Source organism: Moschus berezovskii, chromosome 26 (assembly GCF_049115385.1).
Source record: "Moschus berezovskii isolate FMDL1 chromosome 26, NW_MosBer_1.0, whole genome shotgun sequence".
NCBI classification, from domain to species: domain Eukaryota; kingdom Metazoa; phylum Chordata; class Mammalia; order Artiodactyla; family Moschidae; genus Moschus; species Moschus berezovskii.
In genome coordinates this window covers 7,168,221-7,185,477 of record NC_142485.1, presented here as the reverse complement: position 1 = coordinate 7,185,477, position 17,257 = coordinate 7,168,221, and the positions used below count along the sequence as shown (strand labels likewise).

The 17,257-nt window shown below is 51.5% G+C and overlaps 1 protein-coding gene across 4 annotated transcripts in view; it reads right to left on the bottom strand.

Moving 5' to 3' along the window:
• The window catches only part of SH2D4A (SH2 domain containing 4A), a 64,481-nt gene extending 50,519 nt beyond the window's left edge, over positions 1-13,962 (bottom strand). The window contains exons 1-3 of one of the 4 annotated variants that reach the window (XM_055416709.2): positions 13,404-13,702; positions 12,701-12,793; positions 7,031-7,406 (exon numbers count right to left, since the gene is read on the bottom strand). In XM_055416709.2, coding sequence (XP_055272684.2) covers positions 7,031-7,211 — 181 coding nt within the window. In that variant the 5' untranslated portion in view covers positions 7,212-7,406; positions 12,701-12,793; positions 13,404-13,702. Of the gene's footprint in view, positions 1-7,030; positions 7,407-12,700; positions 12,794-13,403; positions 13,720-13,867 lie in introns of those variants that run through there. The other 3 variants (XM_055416710.2, XM_088832734.1, XM_055416708.2) reach the window with 3 other exon arrangements.
• Between the last annotated feature and the right edge of the window lie 3,295 nt (positions 13,963-17,257).

The following is a 17,257-nucleotide window of genomic DNA, read 5'->3' as shown; positions in this document are numbered from 1 at the left end:
AGAAACCAGAGGCCAGAAGCCTGGTCAGCAGGGCCTCGGGATTTGGGTGCTACGGCCACGTTCCTTCTGACTAATGCCTGTGCCAAGTCTGCCCTGAAATACGCAGAGCATCACCAGGGTGTCAGAAATCCTACTCGGCCACGAGGAAATTGAGGCTCAGGGAGGGTAAGTTCCTTGTCTGGGATTGTACAGCTGGTGCAATGGAACCAGAATTCCTTATCTGACTGTGAGGCAGTAACACCTGTGTTTAGAGCCACCTCTGATGCACTGTCCAAACTGAAATACCTTTGAGAGCAAAAAAAGGAAACCCACCAACAGGAAAGGCAGGAAATGAATGTTTGCAGGGCTCTGCTGAGCAAGCTGGGTACGGGGTCACTGTCTCGGCCTGCAGAGCAGGACAGCGCCAGCCCCACGTGTGTTTCAGTGAAGACCAAAGTCCAGTCCTGGGCTTCCCCGGTGGCTCAGCAGTAAAGAATCTGCCTGCAATACAGGAGCTGCGGGAGATGCGGGTTCGATCCCTTGGTGGGGAAGATCCCCTGGAGGAGGGCATGGCAACCCACTCCAGTATTCGTGCCTGGGGAATCCCCATGGACAGAGGAGCCTGGAGGGCTACTGTCCATAGGGTTGCAAAAGAATCGGGACATGACTGAAGCAATTTAGCACAGTAAGGCCCAGTCCTATGGGGACTTCCCTGAAGGTATTGCGGGTAATAATTCTGTGAGTCTGTGTTTTAAAACTTTGAAACTATTCTAGAGACAAAAGGGACAGAAAGGGAGCTGGAGAACCCACAGGACGCCACTGACCTGGGCAGCAGGTGGTGGCATTGACAAGCGAGTAGGTCACTCGGGGGGGAGGCTGGCTGGTCCACGGCTCCAGGGGGTGAGAGGGAGCATCCGAGTGGACATCTGAGTCCAGCACTCCACAAGTGAGCCCCAAGGCCGTCACACTATCCAGCCCAGAGTGAGCCCAGAGTGGGCTGGGACCGGCGGCTCAGAGCAGACTCAGATCTGACGTTCAAACCCAGACTCCACCGGAGACCCACCCACATCACTTTCTCCAAGTCTGTTTCGTTATTTGTAAGAATCGGGGCGGGCAACGTTCACTTCCCTGGATTCTTACAAAGATTAAATGAAATGACATCAACACAAGGCTTCTGCGTGGCACTTGCTAACAGACCCACAGGGTGGTAGGGAGATGGAGCAATGGGAGTGTGCTGAGACAGGGAATACCCAGGGGACTCCCAGGCCTCCGGCTTTGGTGACTCAAGGGAAAGCGGGCTGCAGATCGTGGTGGAGGCTGAGAGGCAGGAGCAGGCCTGGGGGGTGGGGGTGAGGTGGGGCAGAGAGCTGGGGTGATGCTGAAGAACCTGGCTTTGCATCAAGGGCCCAAGGGTCTTGTGAGCGGAGATGCTCATTGGGTAACTGACATGAGACCAACGCTCAGATAAGAGGTCTGGTTTTGAAATACACGTGTGAGATTCCATAAAGAGAAGAAAAGGTGCCCCAGGGAGGGAGTACAGAGACCCTGACCTTTACCTAGTCGGGGAGTCTGTGAATGAGGCTCAGGGATCTGTCAACATTGGGAAACTCTGCAGCAAATGTCCTCTGTATGGATTTTCCTGGTCCACGCTTTCAGTAAGTTTTCCACGGAGTCTAAGGGACCCTCAATCCCACCTGAAGCTTACCAACCATCAGGGTAGAGTGAGGCTCCCCTGGGGAACACAGGTATTCAAGGTCAGGCAGAGACGTAAAAGACAACAGTCATGGAGACAGCAAGGGACCACGATGCGAAGAGACTCAGAGGCAACTCATAGGGTGAGACCCGGCTGAGAAATCCACTGAGCTGAGAACCGAGCCCACTGTGCTGGGTCAGGAGGGACGGGAGGGAAGTAGACACGGTGGATGGCACACACCAGGGCTCTGTCACCATTTCATTGAAAAGGGGAGGCTCTGCATAAAGGAGCTCGTCTGAGAATCCACAAGTGAAATTTCACAAGCCCGAGCCTGCTCCACGGGTGCACACGGAGCGTCCCAGTCACCGCCCATAGTGACCAGAGCCTGGCTTCTTGCGAGAAGCTCCCACCAGCTGGAGAGGTGTCTATTGCTGGGCAGCCTCTATCAAGTAGAGGCCTCCTCTGTGTGCATGACCAGAAAAAAACTTACGGAATAAAGGCTCCAGGGGAGGACACCCACACAAGCACACGATCAGATGTGTGCAGGGCACCTGCAGACAACAGCGACTGTTACCAAGCTCCAGGCAAGCTCGAAGCTCAGGAAGGCTGAGCCAGGGGCAACGTTTGTTAACAGTGCCAGCTATGGGAGAGTCAGACTCAGGGTCACTGACCAGCTGCTGCCCTGAGCAAGTCAGTTAAGGTCCCTCCGTCTCCCTTTCCCCACCTGTGAAATGTGAAAGTAACTCGGCTCCAGGCTTGGCTGTGATGATTTCATGAGGTAATAGACTTAAGCACAGAGTTCAGGGTCTGACATGCCAGCAGCTCAGTCGGCACTGGGTGGGGCCGTGTTTACAGTCTAGAGCAGTGCTGTTCAATGGGAGAGCCGCCTGTAATTATACATTTTCTAGCCGACCTAATAAAAAATCAACAGGAGCCCGGGCAAGATGATGGAGCAGAAAGACCCTGAGCTCACCTCCTCTTATGAGAACACCAAAAGCGCAACTATCTGCAGAAAAACCAGCCATGAAAAAGACCAGAACCTACAAAAAAAGATCTCCTCCAACAAAAAACATAGAAAAGGAACCATAATGAGACAGACACCACAGTGAGACAGATACCCCAAGGTGGGCGACCCACAGACTAGAGCTTCTCCCACCGGAGTGAGAGTTCTGAGCTCCAGGTCAGGCTCCCCAGCCCAGGGGTCCTACTCATCTGGGAAGATTAGCCCCCAGAACATTTGGCTTTTGAAGGACAGCTGGACTTAATTTTGGGAATCCCACAGGAGTGGGGGAAATAGAGACTTCACTCTTAAAGGGGCACACGAAATCTCACATACACCAGGACCCAGGGTGAAAAGCAGTCATTCGATAGGAGTCTGGGCAAGACCTACCTGTCAGTTTTGGAGTGTCTCCCAGGGAGGCGGGGATGGCTACAGGTCACCCTGGGGCCATGAATCCTGGAGGCAAACGTATTTGGGGACCTTCTATCCTGAGGACACAGCTGCTGGCAGCTGCCATCTTGGCTCATTAATGCCAAGACCTGGTCCCACCAAACAGCCTGCAGGCAACCTATGCTGAGAGGCCTCAGGCCAAACAACTAACTGGGTAGGAGGGCAGCCCCAGCCATGAGCAGGCCCTAAGGACTTCCGGAGCCCACAGCTGACTCTAGACACGCCTCTGGACTTTGCCTTGCCCACCAGAGGGCCAAGACCCAACTCCATACACCAGTGGGCAGACACTGGCCCTTCCCTCCAGGAAGCCAGCACGGGTCTCCAGACCAGTCTCACCGACCAGGGGCAGACACCAAAAGCCAGAAAACTACCATCACACAGCCTGCAGATCCAGGCCACCCACAGTAGGTCAGACCCCACCCAGGGACCAGGTAGACCCTGCCCCTGCCCATTAGAGGCCAACATAAGCTTCAGGACACCCCAAACGCCAAACCCAACTGTGTCGGGAACCAGCCTCCCCCCCTAACCCTCCACCCCACCTCCGCCCAATGATTTGAAATGAGTTCTGGGATCCTGGGCCCCGTGGCCACACTCCACAACCCGACTCTGCCTGCCAATAATCCAGCGCTACCCGCAGGACCTCAGTTCACCTGTCCATGGGTGGGCAAGCTCCCTAGAGTCCTTGGAACCTTGATTCCATCTACTGGTGAGCCAGCACGACTAGCCCCTGGACCCCCTAGGATTCCTCAACCAGTCACTTTTTGACCAGATCCATCTAACCAACAGCCAGTGGCCTTCAGACAAGGCAGGGCCTGAGAATCAACCGATGTAGGAGCCAACGAAGCCAGCTGCCCACAACAGAAGGGCCCACGCAGTCCTCTTAGGGAAAACCTGTAGAGTGTATAGCTTAAGCGTCTAGAGGGGTGAGGGCTGCTAAGACGCACAGAACATCTTCAGAGGGGCCCCTTCTTTAAGGTCAAGAAATGCAACTAACCTACCACATACATAAAAATAACAACTTAGAAAAAAAAGAAAAAAAAAAAACAAGGCAGCAGAGGAACACGTTCCAGATGAAGGAAGACGATAAAACCCCAGAAGAACTAAATGAAGTGGAGATAAGCTTTCTACCCAAGAAAGAGCTCAGGGCAGTGCTTGTAAAGATGATGAAAGAACTCAGGAGGACAGCAGGTATGCACCGAGCAAGAAGTTGGAATTTTTAAACCAAGAGTTAGAAAATATAAAGAACACACAGAGGAGAATACAACAACTAAAACGAAAAATACACCAGAAGGAATCAATAGTAGACGAAACGATACAGAAGCGTGGATCGGTGAGCTGGAAGATGGAGGAGTGGAAATCACTGCTGTTGAGCAGAAAAAAGGATGAGAAGAAATGAGGACAGGTCGCGAGGCCTTGAGGATAACATCGAGGCACTAATATCAGCATTATAGGGGCCCAGAAGGAAAAGAGACAGAGAATGAGCCTGAGAAAATATCTGAAGACATAATAACTGAAAACTTCCCTCGCCTGGGAAAGGAAATCGTCACTCCAGCCCAGGAAATGCACATAGTTCCAAACAGCAGGAGTCGCCAACATTCAGGCTGCAACTACATGACCACCCCCTACCATCCCCATCCGCGGAAAAACTGTCTTCCCTACAACCAATCCCTGCTTCCAAAAAGGTTGGGGACCACTGCTAGACAGGATGAACCCAAAGAGGAACATACCAAGATTCACTGTAATTAAAATCACAAAAAAATAGAGAATATTAAAAGCAGCAAAGCAAAAGCTTTGCCAACGCAGGAGATGCAAGAGAGACATGAGTTTGATCCCTGGGTTGGGTAGATCCCCTGGAGAAGGAAATGGCAACCCACTCCAGTATTCTTGCCTGGAGAATCCCAAGGACAGAGGAGCCTGGTGAGCTACAGTCCATGGGGTCACAAAGAGTCGGACACGACTGACGCGACAGAGCACGCAGCATGGGAGAAGCAACAAATAACACACAAGGGAAGTCCCATGAGGCTAGCAGCTGATTTTCCTGAAGGACAGAAGGGAGTGGCACGATACATTTAAAGAGATGAAAGGCAATATAATATTGTAAAATAATTAGCCTCCAATAAAAATTAAAATTAAAAAAAAATAAAGAGATGAAAGGGAAAAACCTACAACCTCCAAAGGAAGAATTTGAGCAAAGCACTCCATCTTACATCACCAGGAGGAGATCGACTCAGCAAACGTGAGAAACCCAAGTCTCTCAAAGAGCTCCAGGCCACTGATTCCAGGGGACAGAGCCCTTCTGCGGCTCCAGTCGTCACAGTCACCCACCACGTCTGCGTGTCACATTCACAACTAATACGGTGCCAAGAGGCCCCGTTATACTTGGTTAACTCAGACCAAAGGATGCAAGGAAATGGAGAAGCCAGATCGGAAAGATACAGGCTCATGCTTCAGTTTGGACACGTTACCGCTAGAAGGAAAACCAAGGATGTCCTTGGAGAGTGCAGAGTACTGTGAAATCCAGTGGACCTGGGTACCAACTGGGATGTGACCTTGCATTTATTACTGCACTTCTCCATGTGTAAAACAGGACCACTGATACCTGTTTTGGAGAAATATCGTGAAGATGACATGTAATGTATGTAAAAGTGATTTGCAGGGTGTCTGACAAAACAGGGGTTTAATAAATAGATGCTATTGGTGATAGTAATAAATGAAGTACTCATATTTATTTCTATATCACTATAAAACCTTAATTGGAAAAAGGTTTTTATAAAAGACAGTGCAAGGAAAAGGTCACTAAACTGACTTCGTTTTTGAGTCTGTGCATACAAGGGAGATTAATTTTCTCAATCTTTGAAATCCTGAACAGTTTTATCAAATTTACTTTTCCTGGCTTAATGAAAAATGAAGAGAAATTGATCTTTGAATGTCTCTCTGTAAGTGACCTTGAAAACTGTTTTTTTTCCAACAACATAGGTATTCGTCCATAACAGAACGTGTGTGGAGGGGTGTGTGTGCTAACGTGTGTTTTCCCACATCCCTGTGTGCATATGCTTTAACCCTGATATACAAAGAGTTCCTCCTCATCCATGGTCCCAAAGACGCGGCCAAGCTACCAAGGATTCCTTGTGTCAGGAAGAGGTAGTACATCTGAAAGGTGAACTCACACTAAAAAAATCAGCATTAAGACTTTTTTCCTTTTAGTAGTATTTGCATCTTGAAAGTGAATGTCCCTAAAAACAGAAAACTCAAAGAAACATCGCTCTGAGTCTACGGAATGAAAACAGCGTTTCTAGAGAGATGCAGACATAAAGACTTTGCATGCTGGTCGCAGAATACCAGGGGCTTCCCTGGTAGCTCAGTTGGTAAAGAATCTGCCTGCAATGCAGGAGACCCTGGTTGGATTCCTGGGTCGGGAAGATCCCCTGGAGAAGAGATAGGCTACTCACTCCAGTATTCTTGCCTGGAGAATCTCCATGGACAGAGAAGCCTGGTGGGCTACAATCCATGGGGTCGCAAATTATACATGACTGAGCGACTAAGCCCAGCAGAGAAGAATACCAGGCATCTGGGACAAGAGGAGGTGGACCCTTTCTGCATGCCCCTCAAGTCCAGCTCCACGTGACTTTTTACTGCAGCTTAAGGTCAGTGTGATTTCAAGAAAGACATCTGCTCTCAGCCTCACCACTCCAGAGTATTGCCTCTCGCGTGTGTGTGTGTGTGTGTGTGTGTGTGTGTGTGTGTGCACTTCAGGTTGATCAACTGAACCATGAAAAGCTCAGTAACACTGAGGTCCACCTGCCAAACCAAACCCCAAATGCAGCTAGCTGCTGACCAGTGTGAAACGTGAATACGAGCAGGGAGGCAGCCCGCCGCGTGGGCTCCCGGGAGAAGAGAGCTCCGCTTACCTTTCTTTGGTCTGGGTTTCACTGGCAAGGACTCCTGTTTTTCCATCGCTGCTTCTCTTTCTTTCCAGCGGCGGACCTGCTCCTCCCTCATCTTGAAGAACAGGATCTGTTTCTGTTCCTCGTTCAGCTCTGCCAGCAGATCAGGATCTACGTACATCTCCGACAGGATCTGTTTCAGCATCTTTGCGGGGCTGGAGTCTTTTACACCTGGGGCAAAAGTTCTTGAGAACGGCTTCCAGGGCTGCCTCCCCTGGGCTGGCACGGGGGGGCATCCACAGACCTTCCCAGACACTCGCGGGGCCGGGACGACGGCAGTTCAGCGAACTGGCTCTGGGTTCCCACACCAGGCCCCCTGTCCAAAACGCCACTCATGAACCTGCAAAGAGCAACAGTCAAGACGCAACCGTGTTAAAAGGTACAAAGGCCAGGACAGGCTTAGGAGTAAGCTTGGCGGAAACACAGGTCCGCTTTTATTTCAGGCAAGCTTTGTGTAACCTGTATCCTGTAATTTCCAAAGATACTTTAACAACAAAAGTAAAATAAACCCTAACTTTTTACCGGTCAATCTCAGGGAAACAAAAAATTGACAGAGGTTTGGCCTTCTCCCAACTAAGCAAACATGCGATTACTTCCCGAGCTCAACAAACCACCACATCCACAGCTAAAAACAGTTAAAGAGAGAAAGACAGGGCTGAAATTAAAAGCCTCTCTCCAAACAATGTATTTCAAAACAAAACACTGTTTTTGAGATTTCAGAGAATTACCCACCCAAACCCAAGGCAGGCTTAAGGAAGAAATAAAGAAGAAATAAAAATTAGACCATAATGCAATTTTCCCATTTTCCCTTAAAAGTGGCAGTTAATGCACACAATTATGTGCTGTCCTCTTCACAAAAGGACAGATCAGTGTTCAGACAACTCACTAGAACTATGAAAACCGTGCAGAAGCAGGAGAGAACGAACACTCATGCTCATTTTGGAAGGTCACCAGGTTCTAGGTGTACCTCTTCCAGATAACCTAATTTCACAGGGTCTAAATTTACAGACCAGATAAACTGGGGAAGCCATGAAATTAAAAGACACTTGCTCCTCAGAAGAAAAGCTACAACCAAGCTAGACAGCATATTAAAGAGCAGAGACACTACTTTGCCAACAAACGTCCGTCTAGTCAAGGCTATGGTTTTTCCAGTAGTCATATATGGATGTGAGAGTTGAACTATAAAGAAAGCTGAGCGCAGAAGAATTGATGCTTTTGAACTGTGGTGTTGGAGGAGACTCTTGAGAGTCCCTTGGACTGCAAGGAGATCCAACCAGTCCATCCTAAAGGAAATCAGTCCTGAATATTTATGGGAAGGACTGATGCTGAAGCTAAAACTGTAATAGTTTGGCCACCTGATGGGAAGAATTGACTCCTTGGAAAAGACCCTGATGCTGGGAAAGATGGAAGGCAGGAGGAGAAGGGGGCAACAGAGGATGAGATGGTTGGATGGCATCACCGACCCAATGGAATTGAGTTTGAGTAAGCTCCGGGAGTTGGTGATGGACAGGGAGGCCTGGCGTGCTGCAGTCCATGGGGTCACAAGGAGTCGGACACGACTGAGCGACTGGACTGAACGGAAGAGGTGACCAGGCTCATCACAAAGGGTCCTCGCTCTGTAAGACAGTTTCTCAGACGGAGGAGCCTTGGTCCTGAGCACACAGGTGACTTCACAGGGGGACCTACTCCACAGCAGGTGTGTTCTACTTCACACGTTTCCATTTGGTGTATTTTCAAAAATATAGCAAACCTTCATATTTTTGTCATTAGAAGAAAATGATGCACACATTTCCATTCTGGGGGGAAAAAAGGGTGTTTATTTTGTCCCAATGTAATAAGATATACACAAAAAGCATATTTGTTTCAACTCTTCAGGATCACCTATGTTCTAAGAACCAGACTAACAATCCCACCATCTGGCCACGCCCTCTCAAATATCTTCTTTCTCCAAACTCAGTTCAAAGGCTCTTAAGCTTCAGACCAGTCACTCAGCCACACAGCGGCCCTCCCAGGACCATGGCTGGTCACCCCCGGCCCGTCTCCCGGTCAGTCCAGGCCCATGGCCAGTCAGTCCAGGCCTGTCACCCGGTCAGTCCAGGCCCATGGCCGGTCAGTCCAGGCCTGTCACCCGGTCACTCCCGGCCCGTCTCCCAGTCAGTCCAGGCCCATGGCCGGTCAGTCCAGGCCCATGGCCAGTCACCCCCGGCCCGTCTCCCGGTCAGTCCAGGCCTGGCCAGTCAGTCCAGGCCTGTCACCTGGTCAGTCCAGGCCCATGGCCGGTCAGTCCAGGCCTGTCACCTGGTCAGTCCAGGCCCATGGCCGGTCAGTCCAGGCCTGTCACCCGGTCACCCCCGGCCCGTCTCCCGGTCAGTCCAGGCCCGTCTCCCGGTCAGTCCAGGCCCATGGCCAGTCACCCCCGGCCTGTCTTCCGGTCAGTCCAGGCCCATGGCCGGTCAGTCCAGGCCTGTCACCCGGTCAGTCCAGGCCTGTCACCTGGTCACCCCCGGCCCGTCTCCCGGTCAGTCCCAGGCAAGCTGTCGCATTTCTCTCACACCCGGGAGGCCCCTGCAGCTTCACTCCTGCTCCGCTTCCTTGCGCAGCTATTTCTCCATATACACCAGCTTTTTCAGAGAAGCAGGAGCAACAGCCCAACAGCCAGGGCACCCAGGGTGCTGTTTGTACCAACAACACGTAGTTGCATTCACTCTCGAGTCCTAGTGTAGCAGGGACCTTTACTGAGGCTAACACGACCCCCACCATCTGCATCCTACCATCTGTAGCATTCAACTACCCGGGGCTCAAACGGAACCAGTGTTAAGAGAAATATTTAAAAGAATTAAAGGCACTGTCCGACTCTAACTCAGTCAGCCATGCCTGCCCCAGGCTTCCTGGCTAGCTCTGTATTTTGCTTTGAGGTGACCCTCAAAGGCTGTAACAGCCATAACACTGATGTCCTGTGATGCTTTCCTGACTCTGGGGTCTCCAGGAGAGGGGCTCAATTAAATCTACACTCAAGGGGGGTTTCCAGAGGCTGAGCTCTTGTCTGTAGGTGTCAGAACAGCAGGAAGAAGGTAAGTCCTCAGCTCACTGGACTCCAGTGGTGGAGCCCAAGTGCTAAGAAGCCAAAGTGAATGAGTCCTTGACATTCTGAAGGAACATACGTCAACATAATAAAAGCTACACATGACATTCCGGTAAAGGTCCTTATGCTGGGACATTTTTTGACCAGGGGTTGACTTTCATGGAAAAAAAAACACAGGGAGAGGAGCTGCCCAGAGAACCTGGAGGCTTCCGCTTTATTCCCCAGTCTGGAACTGGGCGACTCCCAGCAACAGGGACAGGGAGGGCAGCACCTAAACAGGAAAACCCTGAAAGGGCTGAATCCGCTCTCCCTTCCCAAACCGGTGCACTCCTGGTCTTGGCGCTTACCCCAGCCATGGGGCCACGACCGTAAGCAGTGAAGGCAGTAACTAACGAATCTTCATCACAACCTTGGAGTTCAGTCCCTCACCATCCCCATATCCTACAAGACAATGGAGGGGGTGTGCCTGGCCATCTGGCTCCAAGTCAGGGGCACGGAGTTTGCTGGGAGCCCAGAATCAGGCTTCCCTGGTGGCTCAGTTGGTAAAGAATCCACCTGCAACGCATGAGACCCCAGTTTGATTCCTGGGTCGGGAAGATCCCCTGGAGTAGGGATAGGCTACCCACTCCAGTATTCTTGGGCTTCCCTTTTGGCTCAGCTGGTAAGGAATCCGCCTGTAATGTGGGAGACCAGGGTTTGATCCCTGAGTTGGGAAGATCCCCTGGAGAAGGGAAAGTCTACCCACTCCAGTATTCTGGTCTGGAGAATTCCATGGACTGCATAGTCCGTGGGGTCGCAAAGAGTTGGACACAACTGAGTGTCTTTAATTTTCACCTTTCAGAATCAGAGCATCACTGGGATGGGGAACTGCACGTGACGTTTCAGAACAAGTTCTGGCAGCAGCGGAAATGCTGAACCCAAATTGTGTGAGGCAGGGTTGACCCTCTCGTGGGGGCAGAAGCCTCATCTCTGCAAGCGCAGGTGGCCTTAGGGGAGGGCAGGTATGGAAAAGCCCCTACCCCAGGAAGGACAGCAGGAAGTGACCGACACGTGGGGCTCACGGCATTCACACGACCACTCAGTCTACACAGCATCCACCTGAAGCTCCATCCACGGCCCCTGGGAGCAGCAGGGACAGACCAGGGGGAAAGGGTGGCTCTGTACCGCAGGGATGACAGGTCCAAGCTCTCACAGCTTCAATCTTGTGCGGTTTCCCCCAAACATGCTTTTTTTTTTTTTTTTTTGCATTAAAGGTAATTAGTGGACCTTCAGGGAAAGACACTGGCTTCCCCCTGTCCTCGGAGAAAAAAACCTGGGGACCCAGCTGACAAGAATCTTGCTGCGCGAAGCTGCTGAAATATAAGCACTGCATGCCATGCTGAGGCTGCAGCCTGCCAGTATGAACTAGCTCCGTCCTCAAACACAGCGCCGGCGCGCCCGGGAGGCCAGCCCTGCCTCTGCTGGGCTGGGTGTCACTTCACGTACCCATGCTGGCTTTCCTCACGGTGAACGGAGCCTGAACTGTGACTCTGTAACCTGAGGTCTGTGCCACACCACTCAGCGGGGACTTACGGAGGCAAGTGGAGCCAGGGTGGAGGAAGCAGAAAGGAGGAAATCACCTGTCAGGACTTCCCCTATTTTACCCCCTGACAATCAGTGCTGCGACTGAGTCTGGCACACCGAGGTGGGCTCCCCCCATTCAAGATCCAGTAAAAACAAACGCTGGGCTAACTCAGTTTCTTCTTGCAATACTTTTCTTAAAAGACAAAAACGACAAGAAACACGTCCACGTCTGCTACTTTTTCCAAAATAAACGTTTCTAATGGGTCACAGTTGTTGTCCAGGACTCCCACAGGTGTGGCCTGGCTCTCATACTTGCTTATACTTTACTGGGGTTTAGGGCCACTCTCCTCTAAACAATGATTTTAAATTTTTTTAGAGGACTTTTTGTATTTTTAATGACTCTGAGACCTTATCCGAAAAGGTGGTGCAGTGGGAAAGACTCTGCCTGCCAATGTAGGAAATGCAAGAGGGCAGGGTTCGATCCCTGGGTCCGGAAGATCCCCTGGAGAATAAAATGGCAACACACTCCAGTATACTTGTCTAGAAAATTCCCTGGATAGAGAAGCCTAGGGGGCTACAGTCCATGGGGTCACAAAGAGTCTGACACGACTGAGCACCAAAAAAAAACAAACAACCCAGCCTAATTAATCATAAAAATATTGTGATATGGACACTATAACTTTAATGGTAAGAACATCATTTGAATTATAATTCTTTTCAAAGAGCCAGCTGTTTTCAGACTTTCAGTTATCCTATTTAACTTTGCCTTATTAATCTATCCGCACAAAGGTAATCTTTGAGGATAAAATGAATTGGGGGGGGCGACATCAATTTGGTAAATTCTGTAAAGATGATGTACCACTCTTCAGAAATTTGAAATCACTGCACACAGGTTTATCTAGAAATTTCACTCATGCCAGATCTACGCCCGCATTGATTCCATTTACTTCTTCACTGAAAAAAAACAAAACAAAAAACCTGTATCCAACCTGTTTCTCTTAAGCAGGCATCCAACAAAGCTTTTAGGGTTGAGCGGACTCTTAAGTTTAGAAGGGGCGCTCCATCGCCTCTTTCCTGTGGCTCTTGGGGAGAGAAAGACACTCTGAGCGGACCTGCAGAGTGACTCCCCGGGGCCCCGGGCGCCCCCGCGAACACTAGGGCGGGGGAAGGTCACCGCGCGGCCCCCGGCGCACCCCGCGCCCAGGGCATCTGGGTCCGGGGCCGCCCCCGGCGCGCCGCCCTCCGCGCCCGCGCCCCCCAGGCGCGCCCTCCCCGGCAGCCCGGCGCGCCCCCCGAGGGCCCCGGCCCGGAGCCGCCCGCGCGCGCCTCACCGCGACCCCCGGCCCGCGCTCTGCGCCGCCGCTGTCCTGCCGGCGCGGCGACACCGGACGCCGACACCGGACACCGGGCGCCGGGCCGCGCGCAGCCGAGCCCGCCGGCGGGGAGCGCGGGGACACCCCTGCTGCCGCCCGCCCGCGCCGCCCCGGCCGTCGGGCGCCGAGGCTGCACGGAGCGCGGCCGAGACGCGGGCCGGGGCCTCCCCGCGCGCCGCCGCCCCCGGCCCGCCCGCACCCTGGCCGCCGGCGCGTCCCTCGGCGCTCCCCGCGCGCCGCGCGCCCCGCAGGCCGGGCCCGGCCGGCACCCCGCTCCGCGCCGCCCGACGAGCCTGTGCTCCAGCGCCTCCGAGCTCACTTTTCTCTTTTGTTGACCTTCAGTCAATCATCAAACTCCTCCCGGGCGCTGGTCCGCAAGGGGGTGGCTTCGTAGGCGGCCAGGACCCGAGGAGAAAGGCTGGGAAGACCGAGCCTGGAGACGGTCGGGCCGGGGGTTTGCGGGGAGAGAAAATGAAAGAAGTGCGGAGACGGGGAGAAGGCGGGAGGGTGAAGGCGGGCGCGGAACTGCGCGCGGGGACAGCACAGGTCTGGGTGGCGCCCGGGGGGAGGAGCCGCGGCCCGAGAAGGAAATCTGGGAGGACAGCTCATTGGAGGCAGAGTGGACTCGTCCGGGGGCATTTCGCGTTCAGAGGGCCGTTCAGAATGTGAGGAGCAAGCAGCCTGCTGTCCTGACAACGCCCCCCACATCCCGCCCCAACCTGGTCGCAGGTGTCAGGGAGAGATGGGGTAAACAGCGAGTGTAGACCTGTCTACACAGCCTACCTGACTTGCTCCTTTCAAAAATGAAACCTTCCCATTTCTAGCCTCTCCGGACCTCGGAAGATACTGGAGAGGTAAAAACTGGGGGCGGAAGTCAGGCCTCCCGAGTAGCTATTTGAGAGCTATTCTAAGGACCCTATCAGGGCAGAATTTCTGGTTGGGTTTGGTTCCCACTGCTTATTAACTGAATGGCCTGTAGGGTGTTTCTGGCTGGAGTGTCACTTAACCTGGCTGGCTGCTGGCAGCAGCTCAGAGGGAACCCTAACACTCCGTGGTGAAGCAGTTGAAGAACTACAAAGTCAGTTTAACACAGTCTCCAGAGGCATTTAATGAGTGCTTGCTGGGTACCGTGCCCGTCATGGTGAAGCCAGACATGCAGGGAGCAGACGGCCGGCCCCATTGGAGGCAGCACTGCCTTGTACAGTGGCCGCGTGTATGTTTCTGCCTCCTTGAAATCATGAACTTGTTGCCAGGACTGATCCCACATCAGTGACTCTGTGACTTAACTATGAGGCTCTTGTCACTTCTTCTGTCTGCCTTTGGGCCACGCTCCCTGTGGGAAACATTTCCCCACCCAATGATCCAGGATGTGTTGTGGGAGGGTTGCCTGCCTTCACGTTCCTGTCGAGTGTGAGGTCTGGGCCACCACGCCTTGCTAGGGGATGGTACTGAGCCTCACCCTGCTGGCCACTGGCAACTCAGGGACACCTATGAGGTGTGTCACCAGTTGTCTTGCTCTTGAAGTTCTCTTAAAAGCCCTTACCAGCATCCCGGTATCCTCAGATCTTCCCAGGAAGCTTGGACTAGGTCTCCTAGCACAAATGAAACCAAAGTCTTATCTCTTGCTTGGACTAGATTCAAAACCAAGTATTTCCTAACTTCTGTCTTTCATGCCATCTTTTCAAAAAGTACACAAGTTCATTTTAGTTTTATAAAGGGTTACTGCTGGTGATCCCAGAAGTCGTTCTTAAGCACAGCTTACAATCACCTGAGGGAGGTTTAAAATTTGCCCCTTTGTTCCCTGCCCCCCAGGAGTTATTTTGTTGAGATTGAGATGGAACACAGACAACATTTCCCCAAAGCATGCTAGGAGGTCCTAATGTGGCCAAAGATGAAACCACTAAAATATGTGGGAAGTTGATACAGGGGATTTTGAAGATCTATACTACAGGCCCTGTGTGGTGTGCGTGCTCAGTTGCCAAGTCACATCTGACTCTTTGTGACCCCAAGGACTGTAGCCCGCCAGGCTCCTCTGTCCATGGAATTCTCCAGGCAAGAATCCTGCAGTGGGTTGCCATTTCCTCCTCCAGGGGAATCTTCCCAACCCAGAGATCCAACCCTCATCTCTTGTGTCTCCTGAATTGGCAGGCAAATTCTTTACCACTGAGCTACTGGGAAGCCCAAACACAGCCCCTCAACTTGACTGAAATAAACATGGAGCCGATGTTCACCTTCTTGGTTCTGATCCCAAAGTCGTGTGTGGGGATGGACAGCGTCTCATTTCATAAATGCAGGGTATGAGACCAGGGCTCTGGCTTATCAACCCCTTTCTTTCCATTCACTGCTCCTGTTTGTGAAACCCAGATGTCCCCTCTGGCCTTTTAGTTGAGGCCAGAGCTTTGCTCTTTGGAATCACCGCCCCCCCCCACCCCGCCCCCAACACACACCTAGGCTCCAGGCATTCCCCGTCACTTCCTTGCCTTTCCTGGAGGCAGCCCTTCAGTTTTGCCCTCTAGAGCCATCTCCCTCATTACACTCTGCATGAAGACTCTTTAACTGGAAGCAGAGCCTTGACTCTACCCTGGGGTAAAGTAAGACACTTCACCTCTTCCCCTAAGTGTATGTTTAAATAAGAGCCAGCTTATGGCCTCAGCGTGAGTGCTGTTGTTTAAGTTTGAGACAGAGAGTGAGTTTTATTGGCATGTCAGTATTTTAACAAGGACACTTGTACAGCATCCGGTATAATGGAAGGTTATGGCCAATAAATGACAGATCATGCCTTATAAATAGGGAAATATGAACATGGACAGGCTCCCTTTGGAGAAAGGAATCTGTATGCATAGAGTTTATATAGCCACCCCGGGAACCCTCACTGGGAGTAAATGCTACACCTCTGTCCTCATTAAAACACAGCGCATCACACAGACTTTAGGGCTGGAAAGAATTTGGACGTTATCTGGACATCATTTTGCAGCTGAAAAAAATGGGGGAAAAGTGAGGTTCCCCACCACAGGGCTTCAGTGGTGAAAACAGATTTAAAACAGAGTTTCTGACTTATGGTCTTTACAGTTATTATACTGTGTTAACCAGATCATTTACCTTACTGAGTTTAGAAATGAGAATGAAGGGAACTACTTGTATTTCTCTTCCAACATAAGCACCTCTGTCTGTTGAGGAAGAGCAGACGGAAGCCGCCTTCGGGACTGCATGCCTTGCGGCCATGGTGGGCACGGGCCCCCATCCAGGCTCTGCTGGCTGCTCCTAGTGCTCTCAGAAGGTGCCACAAGCTTCCCGGCCCCTCTGGAGAAAGCAGACCTGGGGCCATGACCTTCTTCACTGCAATAAGCAGGTACTGATGGAGCCGCCAGTCAATTCTCAGTTCTTCCTTGGGTCAAATTCTGCACAGGGGAGGAGGCAGAAGGACAAGCAGCAAAGGAATCAAATCAGAAGAATAGAGAGAACAGAGGTGATTTTTTTATGAGTTCTTACGTGAGCTCTCTTCCTTTTGAAAGAGGCTGTGGAGCCTCAAGTCTGCCCTTCTTCTGAGTAGGGGAGGGATTCACAGATGAGGGGGAAGAACACACCTGACATGCAGAAATTATGAATTTTTAATAGAAAAGGAGGGATCTCTGATCAATACTGGGCTTGCAAGCATGAGTTTGATTTGCTAGTTTTGCTGTGTGGTGAGCAGCCCTCCCAAACCAGCTGAATAAAAAGTCTAATCAGGAACTTTCCTGGTGGTCCAGTGGTTTAGACTGTGCTTTGCAATGCAAGGGGCCCAGGTTCGATCCCTATCAGGGAACTAAGATCTTGTATGCTGTGGATCAACCAAATCCGAGAACTACAACAGCCCAAGCACTGCACCACCATGAAAAGTCCCAGATGCTGCAACCGAGACCCAGCAGAGCCAGAGAAAAGCCTAACCAAGAGACTCAAATCCTTCTGTTTTATTCTCTAAATACTATTTCCTAGGGAGACCCCCAAGAAAATAACACATGTCACTAAAAAGATGACACTTAATGGTCAGATAGAAACGATTTCTAGCCCTCTGAATGTACTCTATACAGAAAGCTGAGCACTAAAGAATTGATGCTTTTGAACTGTGTTGTTGAAGAAGACTCTAGAGAGTCCCTTGGACTGCAAGGAGATCCAACCAGTCCATCCTAAAGGAGA